The sequence below is a fragment of the Scomber japonicus genome, chromosome 18 (assembly GCF_027409825.1).
Source record: "Scomber japonicus isolate fScoJap1 chromosome 18, fScoJap1.pri, whole genome shotgun sequence".
NCBI lineage: Eukaryota > Metazoa > Chordata > Actinopteri > Scombriformes > Scombridae > Scomber > Scomber japonicus.
This window is the reverse complement of record NC_070595.1, coordinates 31,039,238-31,054,237: the sequence shown is the minus strand read 5'-3', so window position 1 is coordinate 31,054,237 and position 15,000 is coordinate 31,039,238. Positions and strand designations below refer to the sequence as shown.

Sequence of the window (15,000 nt, the reverse complement as noted above, 5' to 3'; positions counted from 1 at the left end):
TGTGTGTATATGTGTGTATATGTGTGTATATGTGTGTGTATTGTGTGTATGTGTGTATTGTGTGTGTATTGTGTGTGTGTATGTGTGTGTATATGTGTGTATTGTGTGTGTGTGTATTGTGTGTAGTGTGTATATGTGTGTATTGTGTGTGTGTGTATTGTGTGTAGTGTGTATATGTGTGTATATGTGTGTGTGTGTATTGTGTGTAGTGTGTATATGTGTGTGTATTGTGTGTAGTGTGTATATGTGTGTGTGTGTGTGTGTATATGTGTGTGTATTGTGTGTGTAGTGTGTTACCTGTAGCTCGCACCAGGCCACCTCCACCGTGGTCTCCGTGTCCAGACCTTTATAAACCGTTTTGAAGGATCCTCGTCCGATCTCGATGTTGAACTTCAGGAATCGTCCGTCCGGCGACGACGCGACCGCCTGCGTCTCCTTCTCCTCCTTCTCGTCCCGCTCCTCCTGCTCACGCCGTTGCCATAGTAACAGCTCCCTGTTAGAGTCCGACAGCGCCGCCGAATCCTCGCCCGAGTCCCAGCCGCCGTCCGTGTTCGCCGCGGCGTCCGATTGGACGTCGAGGTCGTTGTTCCAGGTCGTCATGGCGACAGGAGGAGGAGGAAGGACGGACTCCTCTTCCTCTCCTCCTTCTTTAGTTTCTTCTTCTGCTCTTTTCACCGTTTCGTCGTCTGTACTTTCAGGCATCATGCTGCTCAGATGTTCCTCCTGCTCTTCATCGTCTTCCTCCTCCTCAGCGTGTCGTCACCTCGGTGTCGCCGGTTCGAGTCCCATCGCAACACGAAGACCTGCAATCATAAATCAGTTTATTAATGTTTGATCATCATCAGAGAGCTCACCTATAAACCATCAGAGTGAGAGTTCACCTATAAACCATCAGAGTGAGAGTTCACCTATAAACCATCAGAGTGAGAGTTCACCTATAAACCATCAGAGTGAGAGTTCATCTATAAACCATCAGAGTGAGAGTTCATCTATAAACCATCAGAGTGAGAGTTCACCTATAAACCATCAGAGTGAGAGTTCACCTATAAACCATCAGAGTGAGAGTTCACCTATAAACCATCAGAGTTCACCTATAAACCATCAGAGTGAGAGTTCACCTATAAACCATCAGAGCTCACCTATAAACCATCAGAGTTCACCTATAAACCATCAGAGTGAGAGTTCACCTATAAACCATCAGAGTGAGAGCTCACCTATAAACCATCAGAGTGAGAGCTCACCTATAAACCATCAGAGTGAGAGCTCACCTATAAACCATCAGAGTTCACCTGTAAACCATCAGAGTGAGAGCTCACCTATAAACCATCAGAGTGAGAGTTCACCTATAAACCATCAGAGTGAGACCTCACCTATAAACCATCAGAGCTCACCTATAAACCATCAGAGTTCACCTATAAACCATCAGAGAGTTCACCTATAAACCATCAGAGTGAGAGCTCACCTATAAACCATCAGAGCTCACCTATAAACCATCAGAGTGAGAGCTCACCTATAAACCATCAGAGTGAGAGTTCACCTATAAACCATCAGAGTGAGAGTTCACCTATAAACCATCAGAGTGAGAGCTCACCTATAAACCATCAGAGTTCACCTATAAACCATCAGAGTGAGAGCTCACCTATAAACCATCAGAGTTCACCTATAAACCATCAGAGTGAGAGTTCACCTATAAACCATCAGAGCTCACCTATAAACCATCAGAGTTCACCTATAAACCATCAGAGTGAGAGTTCACCTATAAACCATCAGAGTTCACCTATAAACCATCAGAGTGAGAGTTCACCTATAAACCATCAGAGTTCACCTATAAACCATCAGAGTGAGAGTTCACCTATAAACCATCAGAGTTCACCTACAAACCATCAGAGTGAGACCTCACCTATAAACCATCAGAGTGAGACCTCACCTATAAACCATCAGAGTTCACCTATAAACCATCAGAGTGAGACCTCACCTACAAACCATCAGAGTGAGACCTCACCTATAAACCATCAGAGTGAGACCTCACCTATAAACCATCAGAGTTCACCTATAAACCATCAGAGTGAGAGTTCACCTATAAACCATCAGAGTGAGACCTCACCTATAAACCATCAGAGTGAGACCTCACCTATAAACCATCAGAGTGAGAGTTCACCTATAAACCATCAGAGTGAGACCTCACCTATAAACCATCAGAGTGAGAGTTCACCTATAAACCATCAGAGTGAGACCTCACCTATAAACCATCAGAGTGAGAGTTCACCTATAAACCATCAGAGTGAGAGTTCACCTATAAACCATCAGAGTTCACCTATAAACCATCAGAGTGAGAGTTCACCTATAAACCATCAGAGTTCACCTATAAACCATCAGAGTGAGAGTTCACCTATAAACCATCAGAGTTCACCTATAAACCACCAGAGTGAGAGTTCACCTATAAACCATCAGAGTGAGAGTTCACCTATAAACCATCAGAGTGAGAGTTCACCTATAAACCATCAGAGTGAGAGTTCACCTATAAACCATCAGAGCTCACCTATAAACCATCAGAGTGAGACCTCACCTACAAACCATCAGAGTGAGACCTCACCTATAAACCATCAGAGTGAGACCTCACCTATAAACCATCAGAGCTCACCTATAAACCATCAGAGTGAGAGTTCACCTATAAACCATCAGAGTGAGACCTCACCTATAAACCATCAGAGTGAGAGTTCACCTATAAACCATCAGAGTGAGAGTTCACCTATAAACCATCAGAGTTCACCTATAAACCATCAGAGTGAGACCTCACCTATAAACCATCAGAGTGAGACCTCACCTATAAACCATCAGAGTGAGAGTTCACCTATAAACCATCAGAGTGAGACCTCACCTATAAACCATCAGAGTGAGAGTTCACCTATAAACCATCAGAGTGAGAGTTCACCTATAAACCATCAGAGTGAGAGTTCACCTATAAACCATCAGAGTGAGAGTTCACCTATAAACCATCAGAGTGAGAGTTCACCTATAAACCATCAGAGTGAGACCTCACCTATAAACCATCAGAGTTCACCTATAAACCATCAGAGTGAGAGCTCACCTATAAACCATCAGAGTGAGAGTTCACCTATAAACCATCAGAGTGAGAGTTCACCTATAAACCATCAGAGTGAGAGTTCACCTATAAACCATCAGAGTGAGAGTTCACCTATAAACCATCAGAGTGAGAGTTCACCTATAAACCATCAGAGCTCACCTATAAACCATCAGAGTGAGAGTTCACCTATAAACCATCAGAGTGAGAGTTCACCTATAAACCATCAGAGTGAGAGTTCACCTATAAACCATCAGAGTGAGAGTTCACCTATAAACCATCAGAGTGAGAGTTCACCTATAAACCATCAGAGTGAGAGTTCACCTATAAACCATCAGAGTTCACCTATAAACCATCAGAGTTCACCTATAAACCATCAGAGTGAGACCTCACCTATAAACCATCAGAGTTCACCTATAAACCATCAGAGTGAGAGTTCACCTATAAACCATCAGAGTGAGAGCTCACCTATAAACCATCAGAGTGAGAGTTCACCTATAAACCATCAGAGTGAGAGTTCACCTATAAACCATCAGAGCTCACCTATAAACCATCAGAGTGAGACCTCACCTATAAACCATCAGAGTTCACCTATAAACCATCAGAGTGAGAGTTCACCTATAAACCATCAGAGTGAGAGCTCACCTATAAACTATCAGAGTGAGAGTTCACCTATAAACTATCAGAGTGAGAGCTCACCTATAAACCATCAGAGTGAGAGTTCACCTATAAACTATCAGCTCACCTTTAGATCAGCTGTTTCTTCTTCATGTCTGTTGTTTGTTTTGGAGTGCGAGCTGCAGCGCGTGCGATCAGTCTGAGAGCACGAGCACTATCAGCAGTGAGCAGACGGCACGAGGAGCAGCTGTAAGCCCCGCCCCCTGGACACCTGTCACCCTCCCACCTGAGGAAACACTTTATTATTATATAAATTATATTATATGTTACTTTATTGTTGTTTTGAATCATGTTTATTATCTATATCTTTATTTAATTTTTTTATATTTTGTTTATTTTTTAAATATTTTTATTGTATTAATAAACTTTTTTTAAGCTTCACTATTTGATCATTTTCTTTATTTTTTGTTATTATTTTGTTTATTGTTTCATATTTTATGATTTAATACTTTTATTAATTATTCTTTATTGTTTAATATTTTTGTGCCGTTCATTATTTCAGTTTATTTATTTATAACTAGTTTGCTGCGCGCGCTGTGTGTGACGTCAGAGCAGATCCATGGATCGGGGATCGGCTGCTCTGACTGCGCATGCGCTCTGTGCTCCTCTCATACTGCCTGCTGCAGCCCACAAGCCACCGCGCGAAGTGTCCAGTCATCGTGGAGGCAAAAAAACAAGACGCTGAAAACACATCAAAATAGATGAAAACAGAGTGAAGCAGTGAACCAGTGAAGCCAGTGAGGACTGAACAGAGGAACCAGAGAAACCAGAGGAACCAGCAGCAGGATGAAGGAGGCAGCGGTGAAGAAGCGCGCTGAGAAAGCAGCTAAAGAGAAGAAGGAGCCGCAGGACGTAGAGATGCCGGAGGAGGAGACAGCTAGCCCGGCTAAACCTCAGGACAGCCTCACGCTGGACGGTAGGACTACCATAACTAACCATAACTACCACTAACTAACCATAACTACCAGTAACCAACCATAACTAACACTAACTACCACTAGCTAACCATAACTAGCACTAACACCGCCGGCCGGTTAGTTAGCCTGTTAGCATCGCCGGTGTTACGGATTATCTGGTGACCGTGTTAACTGGTGACTTTCTCTCATTTACAAGATACTGAACACAATTAAAGTTATATAAATGGTTAACATGACTTAGATATGAAACACAGATGATTGAGTATTAAAAACAAACAAAGGGTTAAACTAGAATTAGGAGAAGTAAGCGAAGAGGCAGCAGATAACACGGTGACCAGATAAAGTGTAACACCGGCTAGCTCCTGACTAGCTGACTCACTGTGATCTCTAATATAAACTAACTGAGCCCAGTCTGAGTTAACACACCAGTTAAACCATTAACACTGGTTCATGTTGAGTCTGTTTTATTGTGTTTGTAATGAAAGTAGAAAGGTTTGCAGTATAAAGTATAAACATGTGTGTCTACTGGTGCATTCATATAAACCAGTCTGTAGTAAACCTCCCAGTGAGACAGCAGCTGATACACCAGTTAACCTTCCTGCTGCTCTGACTGATAACAGCTGATTTAAATCACTTTACTATTTAAAACAAATCAATAATTATTAACCCTCGTGTTGTCCTTGAGTCAAGGAAGGGAGGAAGAAGGAAGGAAGGAAGGTTTGAAGGAGGGAAGAAAGAAGGACAGAGGAAGGGAAGCAAAAGGGAAAATAGGAAGGGAGGAATAAAGGAAAGAAGGACAAGAAATAAGGAAGGGAGGAAGGTACGGGGGGAGGAAAGAAAGGGAAGAAAAGAAGGAGGGAGGAAAGAAGGAACAGTCAAAACAGACAGGGTTAGTTTGACCCTGTGAAGCAGACTTTATTAACTAGTACCTGTCTTCCCCCCCCCCCCCCCAGACATCAAGGAGCATGTGAAGCAGTCTTTATTAACTAGTACCTGTCACCCCCCCCCCCCCCCCCCCCCCAGACATCAAGGAGCACGTGAAGCAGATAGAGAAGGCGGTGTCGGGGAAGGAGCCTCGCTTCGTGCTGCGTGCTCTCAGAGCGTTACCCTCCACCAGCCGCCGACTCAACACCAACGTTCTGCACAAAGCCGTCACCGGATTCTTCACCAACAACACCAACACCAGAGACTTCCTGCTGGGCTTCCTGGAGGAGGTAACACCTGACCCTAACCCTAACACCTGATCACTGATCCTTATCAATAACACCTGATCAATAACACCTGATCAGCTGTTCCTTATCAATAACACCTGATCAGCTGCTCCTTATCAATAACACCTGATCAGCTGCTCCTTATCAATAACACCTGATCAGTTGTCATCAATAATCAGTCCAGACAGTATTGATCAGATAATGATTATTGATCATAGGGCAATATATTGATATGATATGGGTATGGTGATATGAGACTAGGTATGGTCTTAGATGTAGGGTATGGTGATATGGTGATTAGAGATGTTCCGATACCATTTTCCCTCCCGATACCGATTCCGATACTTGTGCTGTGGGTATCGGTCGATACCGAGTACCGATACCAGTGTGTCGCCTTCGTCGCCATCTTACTGGTGCGCAGACATGATGCTAATGCTAACGTTAGCTCCTTGTTACAGCTGTCAGGGGATCAATTCTTCTTCGCCCCTCTAAAACACAGCACAGCTGTTTTAAGAGCAGCGAAGAAGAAGTGTGTCAGAGCTAGGGCTGGGCGATATGGATAAAATCAAATATCACGATATTTTGACCAAATACCTCAATATCGATATCGCCACGATACTGACTGTTGGTGCCTTCACAAAATATTTACACAATGAGATTTTTGATAAATAATTATCAGTAAGGTGGATATCATGACAAAGTGAGTAAAAGGCAATAGTAGTACAGCAAGAACAATCTGGTAAGTTCAAAAAATTACATAGTTTTACTGTAATACCAGGAAAAGACAACACTTCTGCCATATCAGGTTATTACAATATGCCAAATTAGGGCAGAATAAAGACAAAGTGTGTAAAAGGCAAATAAAAGAACACCAGGAAAAAATACCTATGCTATATCACGATATTACGATATGCAAATTCTAAGACAATATCTAGTCTCACATCACGATATCGATATAATATCGATATATTGCCCAGCCCTAGTCAGAGCTAACGGAGCTAACAGTAAATAGATTCCTATTTGTAATAAATGACGTGGTATGGGACCGGGCCTGGACTCCAGTACTCACCGATACTGATGCCAGTGTTTTTGGAGGTATCGGAGGCATTTCTGATCCTGGTATCAGAATCAGAACAACTCTAATGTGTCTGAACCTCCCAGACTGTTCTGTTATTTATCTTTTACCAACGTTGTCATTATAGTCACATGACTGATGATTATTGATCAAACATTTCAAACAGTAAATATTTAGTGGAAGCATCGACGGTCATCTCTACATGATCGTTGTGCTATTTAGTCAAATATACCCTGATATCGCCCTAATTGATCTGATGATGGGCATTGATCATATGATGGGTATTGATCATATGATGATGATGGGTATTGATCATATGATGGGTATTGATCATATGATGATGATGGGTATTGATCTGATGATGAGTATTGATGGGTATTGATCATATGATGGGTATTGATCTGATGATGAGTATTGATGGGTATTGATCTGATGATGAGTATTGATCTGATGATGAGTATTGATGGGTATTGATCATATGATGGGTATTGATCTGATGATGAGTATTGATGGGTATTGATCTGATGATGAGTATTGATGGGTATTGATCTGATGATGGGTATTGATGGGTATTGATCATATGATGGGTATTGATCATATGATGGGTATTGATCTGATGATGAGTATTGATGGGTATTGATCATATGATGGGTATTGATCTGATGATGAGTATTGATGGGTATTGATCTGATGATGAGTATTGATGGGTATTGATCATATGATGGGTATTGATCTGATGATGAGTATTGATGGGTATTGATCATATGATGAGTATGGATCTGATGATGATGATGGGTATTGATCTGATGATGATGATGGGTATTGATGGGTATGGATCTGATGATGATGATGATGGGTATGGATCTGATGATGATGATGATGGGTATGGATCTGATGATGATGATGATGGGTATGGATCTGATGATGATGGTGATGATGATGATGGGTATGGATCTGATGATGATGATGGGTATGGATCTGATGATGATGATGATGGGTATGGATCTGATGATGATGATGATGATGGGTATGGATCTGATGATGATGATGATGATGATGATGGGTATGGATCTGATGATGATGATGATGATGGGTATGGATCTGATGATGATGATGATGATGGGTATGGATCTGATGATGATGATGATGATGGGTATGGATCTGATGATGATGATGATGATGGGTATGGATCTGATGATGGGTATGGATCTGATGATGATGATGATGATGAGTATGGATCTGATGATGATGATGATGATGAGTATGGATTTGATGATGATGATGATGATGGGTATGGATCTGATGATGATGATGATGATGATGGGTATGGATCTGATGATGATGATGATGATGGGTATGGATCTGATGATGATGATGATGATGATGATGATGATGGGTATGGATCTGATGATGATGATGGGTATGGATCTGATGATGATGATGATGATGATGGGTATGGATCTGATGATGATGATGATGATGGGTATGGATCTGATGATGATGATGATGATGATGATGATGGGTATGGATCTGATGGTGATGATGATGATGATGATGATGATGATGATGATGGGTATGGATCTGATGATGATGATGATGATGATGAGTATGGATCTGATGATGATGATGATGATGATGAGTATGGATCTGATGATGATGATGATGATGATGAGTATGGATCTGATGATGATGATGATGATGGGTATGGATCTGATGATGATGATGATGATGATGGGTATGGATCTGATGATGATGATGATGATGATGGGTATGGATCTGATGATGATGATGATGGGTATGGATCTGATGATGATGATGATGATGATGATGATGATGGGTATGGATCTGATGATGATGATGATGATGATGGGTATGGATCTGATGATGATGATGGGTATGGATCTGATGATGATGATGATGATGATGGGTATGGATCTGATGATGATGATGATGATGATGATGATGATGATGATGAAGAGTATGGATCTATGTTCCAGCCCATGGAGATGGCGGAGGGAGACGTGCAGTTCCGTCCCCGGGTGGGTAAAGCGGCGGCGGCTCCGCTGCTGCCGGAGGTGGAAGCTTATCTACAGCTGCTGCTGGTGGTTCACCTGACCAACAACAAGAGATACACCGAGGTACCTGTCTGTCTCTCACCTGTCTGTCTGCTCACCTGTCTGTCTGCTCACCTGTCTGTCTGCTCACCTGTCTGTCTGTCTGCTCACCTGTCTGTCTGCTCACCTGTCTGTCTGTCTGCTCACCTGTCTGTCTGTCTGTCTGTCTGCTCACCTGTCTGTCTGTCTGCTCACCTGTCTGTCTGCTCACCTGTCTGTCTGTCTGCTCACCTGTCTGTCTGTCTGCTCGTCTGTCTGTCTGCTCACCTGTCTGTCTGTCTGCTCACCTGTCTGTCTGCTCACCTGTCTGTCTGTCTGCTCACCTGTCTGTCTGCTCACCTGTCTGTCTGCTCACCTGTCTGTCTGTCTGCTCACCTGTCTGTCTGCTCACCTGTCTGTCTGCTCACCTGTCTGTCTGTCTGCCTGCTCACCTGTGTCTGCTCACCTGTCTGTCTGTCTGCTCACCTGTCTGTCTGCTCACCTGTCTGTCTGCTCACCTGTCTGTCTGTCTGCTCACCTGTCTGTCTGCTCACCTGTCTGTCTGTCTGCTCACCTGTCTGTCTGTCTGCTCACCTGTCTGTCTGTCTGCTCACCTGTCTGTCTGTCTGTCTGCTCACCTGTCTGTCTGCTCACCTGTCTGTCTGCTCACCTGTCTGTCTGCTCACCTGTCTGTCTGCTCACCTGTCTGCTCACCTGTCTGTCTGCTCACCTGTCTATCTGTCTGCTCACCTGTCTGTCTGCTCACCTGTCTGCTCACCTGTCTGTCTGCTCACCTGTCTATCTGTCTGCTCACCTGTCTGTCTGCTCACCTGTCTGTCTGTTTGTCTGCTCACCTGTCTGTCTGCTCACCTGTCTGTCTGCTCACCTGTCTGTCTGTCTGCTCACCTGTCTGTCTGCTCACCTGTCTGTCTGTCTGCTCACCTGTCTGTCTGTCTGCTCACCTGTCTGTCTGTCTGCTCACCTGTCTGTCTGTCTGTCTGCTCACCTGTCTGTCTGCTCACCTGTCTGTCTGCTCACCTGTCTATCTGTCTGCTCACCTGTCTGTCTGCTCACCTGTCTGCTCACCTGTCTGTCTGCTCACCTGTCTATCTGTCTGCTCACCTGTCTGTCTGCTCACCTGTCTGCTCACCTGTCTGTCTGCTCACCTGTCTATCTGTCTGCTCACCTGTCTGTCTGCTCACCTGTCTGTCTGTCTGTCTGCTCACCTGTCTGTCTGCTCACCTGTCTGTCTGCTCACCTGTCTGTCTGTCTGCTCACCTGTCTGTCTGCTCACCTGTCTGTCTGTCTGCTCACCTGTCTGTCTGTCTGCTCACCTGTCTGTCTGTCTGCTCACCTGTCTGTCTGTCTGTCTGCTCACCTGTCTGTCTGCTCACCTGTCTGTCTGCTCACCTGTCTATCTGTCTGCTCACCTGTCTGTCTGCTCACCTGTCTGCTCACCTGTCTGTCTGCTCACCTGTCTATCTGTCTGCTCACCTGTCTGTCTGCTCACCTGTCTGCTCACCTGTCTGTCTGCTCACCTGTCTATCTGTCTGCTCACCTGTCTGTCTGCTCACCTGTCTGTCTGTCTGTCTGCTCACCTGTCTGTCTGCTCACCTGTCTGTCTGCTCACCTGTCTGTCTGTCTGCTCACCTGTCTGTCTGCTCACCTGTCTGTCTGTCTGCTCACCTGTCTGTCTGTCTGCTCACCTGTCTGTCTGTCTGCTCACCTGTCTGTCTGTCTGTCTGCTCACCTGTCTGTCTGCTCACCTGTCTGTCTGCTCACCTGTCTATCTGTCTGCTCACCTGTCTGTCTGCTCACCTGTCTGCTCACCTGTCTGTCTGCTCACCTGTCTATCTGTCTGCTCACCTGTCTGTCTGCTCACCTGTCTGCTCACCTGTCTGTCTGCTCACCTGTCTATCTGTCTGCTCACCTGTCTGTCTGCTCACCTGTCTGTCTGTCTGTCTGCTCACCTGTCTGTCTGCTCACCTGTCTGTCTGCTCACCTGTCTGTCTCTCAGGCTCAGAAGGTGTCTGATGACCTGCTTCAGAAGATCGGATCAAAGAACCGTCGAGCTCTGGACCTCGTCGCTGCGAAGTGTTACTACTACCACGCTAGAGTCTACGAGTTCCTGAAGCAGTCTGACACCATCCGCAGGTACACACACACACACCACGCACACCACACACACACACACACACACACACACACACACACACACACACACACACACACACACACACACACACACATATATACACACACACACATATATACACACACACACACATATATACACACACACACACACACACACATACACACACACACACACACATACACACACACACACACATACACACACATATACACGCATATACACACACACACACACACACACATATATATACAGGTCCTTCTCAAAAAATTAGCATATTGTGATAAAGTTCATCCTTTTCCATAATGTAATGATACAAATTAAACTTTCATATATTTTAGATTCATTACACACAACTGAAGTAGTTCAAGCCTTTTATTGTTTTAATATTGATGATTTTGGGGAAAAAAGGAAAGAAAAACTCAAAATCCCTATCTCAAAAAATTAGCATATTTCATCCGACCAATAAAAGAAAAGTGTTTTTAATACAAAAAAAGTCAACCTTCAAATAATTATGTTCAGTTATGCACTCAATACTTGGTCGGGATTCCTTTTGCAGGCAATCAGCCTGTGGCACTGCTGAGGTGTTATGGAGGCCCAGGATGCTTCGATAGCGGCCTTAAGCTCATCCAGAGTGTTGGGTCTTGCGTCTCTCAACTTTCTCTTCACAATATCCCACAGATTCTCTATGGGGTTCAGGTCAGGAGAGTTGGCAGGCCAATTGAGCACAGTAATACCATGGTCAGTAAACCATTTACCAGTGGTTTTGGCACTGTGAGCAGGTGCCAGGTCGTGCTGAAAAATGAAATCTTCATCTCCATAAAGCTTTTCAGCAGATGGAAGCATGAAGTGCTCCAAAATCTCCTGATAGCTAGCTGCATTGACCCAGCCCTTGATAAAACACAGTGGACCAACACCAGCAGCTGACATGGCACCCCAGACCATCGCTGACTGTGGGTACTTGACACTGGACTTCAGGCATTTTGGCATTTCCTTCTCCCCAGTCTTCCTCCAGACTCTGGCATCTTGATTTCCGAATGACATGCAAAATTAGCTTTCATCCGAAAAAAGTACTGTGGACCACTGAGCAACAGTCCAGTGCTGCTTCTCTGTAGCCCAGGTCAGGCGCTTCTGCCACTGTTTCTGGTTCAAAAGTGGCTTGACCTGGGGAATGCGGCACCTGTAGCCCATTTCCTGCACACGCCTGTGCACAGTGGCTCTGGATGTTTCTACTCCAGACTCAGTCCACTGCTTCCGCAGGTCCCCCAAGGTCTGGAATCGGCCCTTCTCCACAATCTTCCTCAGGGTCCGGTCACCTCTTCTCGTTGTGCAGCGTTTTCTGCCACACTTTTTCCTTCCCACAGACTTCCCACTGACGTGCCATGATACAGCACTCTGGGAACAGCCTATTCGTTCAGAAATTTCTTTCTGTGTCTTACCCTCTTGCTTGAGGGTGTCAATGATGGCCTTCTGGACAGCAGTCAGGTCGGCAGTCTTACCCATGATTGCGGTTTTGAGTAATGAATCAGGCTGGGAGTTTTTAAAAGCCTCAGGAATCTTTTGCAGGTGTTTAGAGTTAATTCATTGATTCAGATGATTAGGTTAATAGCCCGTTTAGAGAACCTTTTCATGATATGCTAATTTTTTGAGATAGGGATTTTGAGTTTTTCTTTCCTTTTTTCCCCAAAATCATCAATATTAAAACAATAAAAGGCTTGAACTACTTCAGTTGTGTGTAATGAATCTAAAATATATGAAAGTTTAATTTGTATCATTACATTATGGAAAAGGATGAACTTTATCACAATATGCTAATTTTTTGAGAAGGACCTGTACACATACACACACACACATGTACACATACACACACACACATACACACACATATACACACACATATACACACACACACACACACACACACACACATACATATACACACACATACACACACACATACATATACACATACACTAATTTTTAACTTCCTGTGTGTGTACTTGGTGTGTGTACTTCCTGTGTGTACTTCCTGTGTGTACTTGTTGTGTGTACTTCCTGTGTGTACTTCCTGTGTGTGTACTTGGTGTGTGTACTTCCTGTGTGTACTTCCTGTGTGTACTTCCTGTGTGTACTTGTTGTGTGTACTTACCTGTGTGTACTTCCTGTGTGTGTACTTACCTGTGTGTACTTCCTGTGTGTGTACTTACCTGTGTGTACTTCCTGTGTGTGTGTACTTCCTGTGTGTAGCTTCCTGCACACGCGGCTGCGCACGGCGACGCTCCGCCATGACGCCGACGGTCAGGCCGTGCTGCTCAACCTGCTGCTGAGGAACTACCTGAACTTCAACCTGTACGACCAGGCCGAGAAGCTCGTCTCCAAGTCTGTGTTCCCTGAGCTGGCCAACAACAACGAGTGGGCCCGCTACCTCTACTACACAGGTACACACTACTACACACTACTACACACCTCTACTACACACAGGTACACACCTCTACTACACACTACTACACAGGTACACACCACTACTACACACTACTACTACACACTACTACTACACACTACTACACAGGTACACACTACTACTACACACTACTACACACTACTACACACCAGTCTGTGTTCCCTGAGCTGGCCAACAACAACGAGTGGGCCCGCTACCTCTACTACACAGGTACACACTACTACTACACACTACTACACAGGTACACACTACTACTACACACTACTACACAGGTACACACCACTACTACACACTACTACACACCTCTACTACACACTACTACTACACACTACTACACACTACTACACACTACTACACACTACTACACAGGTACACACCTCTACTACACACTACTACACACTACTACACACTACTACACACCTCTACTACACACTACTACACACTACTACTACACACTACTACACACTACTACACACTACTACACACCAGTCTGTGTTCCCCGAGCTGGCCAACAACAACGAGTGGGCCCGCTACCTCTACTACACAGGTACACACCTCTACTACACACTACTACACACTACTACACACTACTACACACTACTACACAGGTACACACCTCTACTACACACTACTACACACTACTACACACTACTACACACTACTACACACTACTACACACAGGTACACACCTCTACTACACACTACTACACACTACTACACACTACTACACACCACTACTACACACTACTACACACTACTACACACTACTACACACCTCTACTACACACCACTACTACACACCACTACTACACACCTCTACTACACACCACTACTACACACCTCTACTACACACCACTACTACACACCACTACTACACACCACTACTACACACCACTACTACACACCTCTACTACACACCACTACTACACACCACTACTACACACCACTACTACACACCACTACTACACACCACTACTACACACCACTACTACACACCACTACTACACACCTCTACTACACACCACTACTACACACCTCTACTACACACCACTACTACACACTACTACACACCCCTACTACACACTACTACACACCACTACTACACACCACTACTACACACCTCTACTACACACCACTACTACACACCACTACTACACACCACTACTACACACCTCTACTACACACCACTACTACACACCACTACTACACACCACTACTACACACCTCTACTACACACCACTACTACACACCACTACTACACACCACTACTACACACCACTACTACACACCTCTACTACACACCACTACTACACACCTCTACTACACAC

The 15,000-nt window shown here is 44.5% G+C and overlaps 2 protein-coding genes across 2 annotated transcripts in view; one reads left to right on the top strand and one right to left on the bottom strand.

The window, feature by feature from the left end:
* The window catches only part of LOC128379398 (serine/threonine-protein kinase WNK4-like), a 20,774-nt gene extending 16,916 nt beyond the window's left edge, over nt 1-3,858 (bottom strand). The window contains exons 1-2 of the mRNA XM_053339015.1: nt 3,828-3,858; nt 298-803 (exon numbers count right to left, since the gene is read on the bottom strand). Of these exons, the coding sequence (XP_053194990.1) occupies nt 298-600 (303 nt within the window). The 5' untranslated portion in view covers nt 601-803; nt 3,828-3,858. The remainder of the gene's footprint in view (nt 1-297; nt 804-3,827) is intronic.
* A 528-nt stretch (nt 3,859-4,386) lies between these two features.
* Nucleotides 4,387-15,000, top strand: part of psmd3 (proteasome 26S subunit, non-ATPase 3) — a 16,320-nt gene continuing 5,706 nt past the window's right edge. Inside the window, exons 1-5 of the mRNA XM_053338116.1 lie at nt 4,387-4,676; nt 5,701-5,891; nt 8,961-9,101; nt 11,074-11,210; nt 13,459-13,649. Of these exons, the coding sequence (XP_053194091.1) occupies nt 4,547-4,676; nt 5,701-5,891; nt 8,961-9,101; nt 11,074-11,210; nt 13,459-13,649 (790 nt within the window). The 5' untranslated portion in view covers nt 4,387-4,546. The remainder of the gene's footprint in view (nt 4,677-5,700; nt 5,892-8,960; nt 9,102-11,073; nt 11,211-13,458; nt 13,650-15,000) is intronic.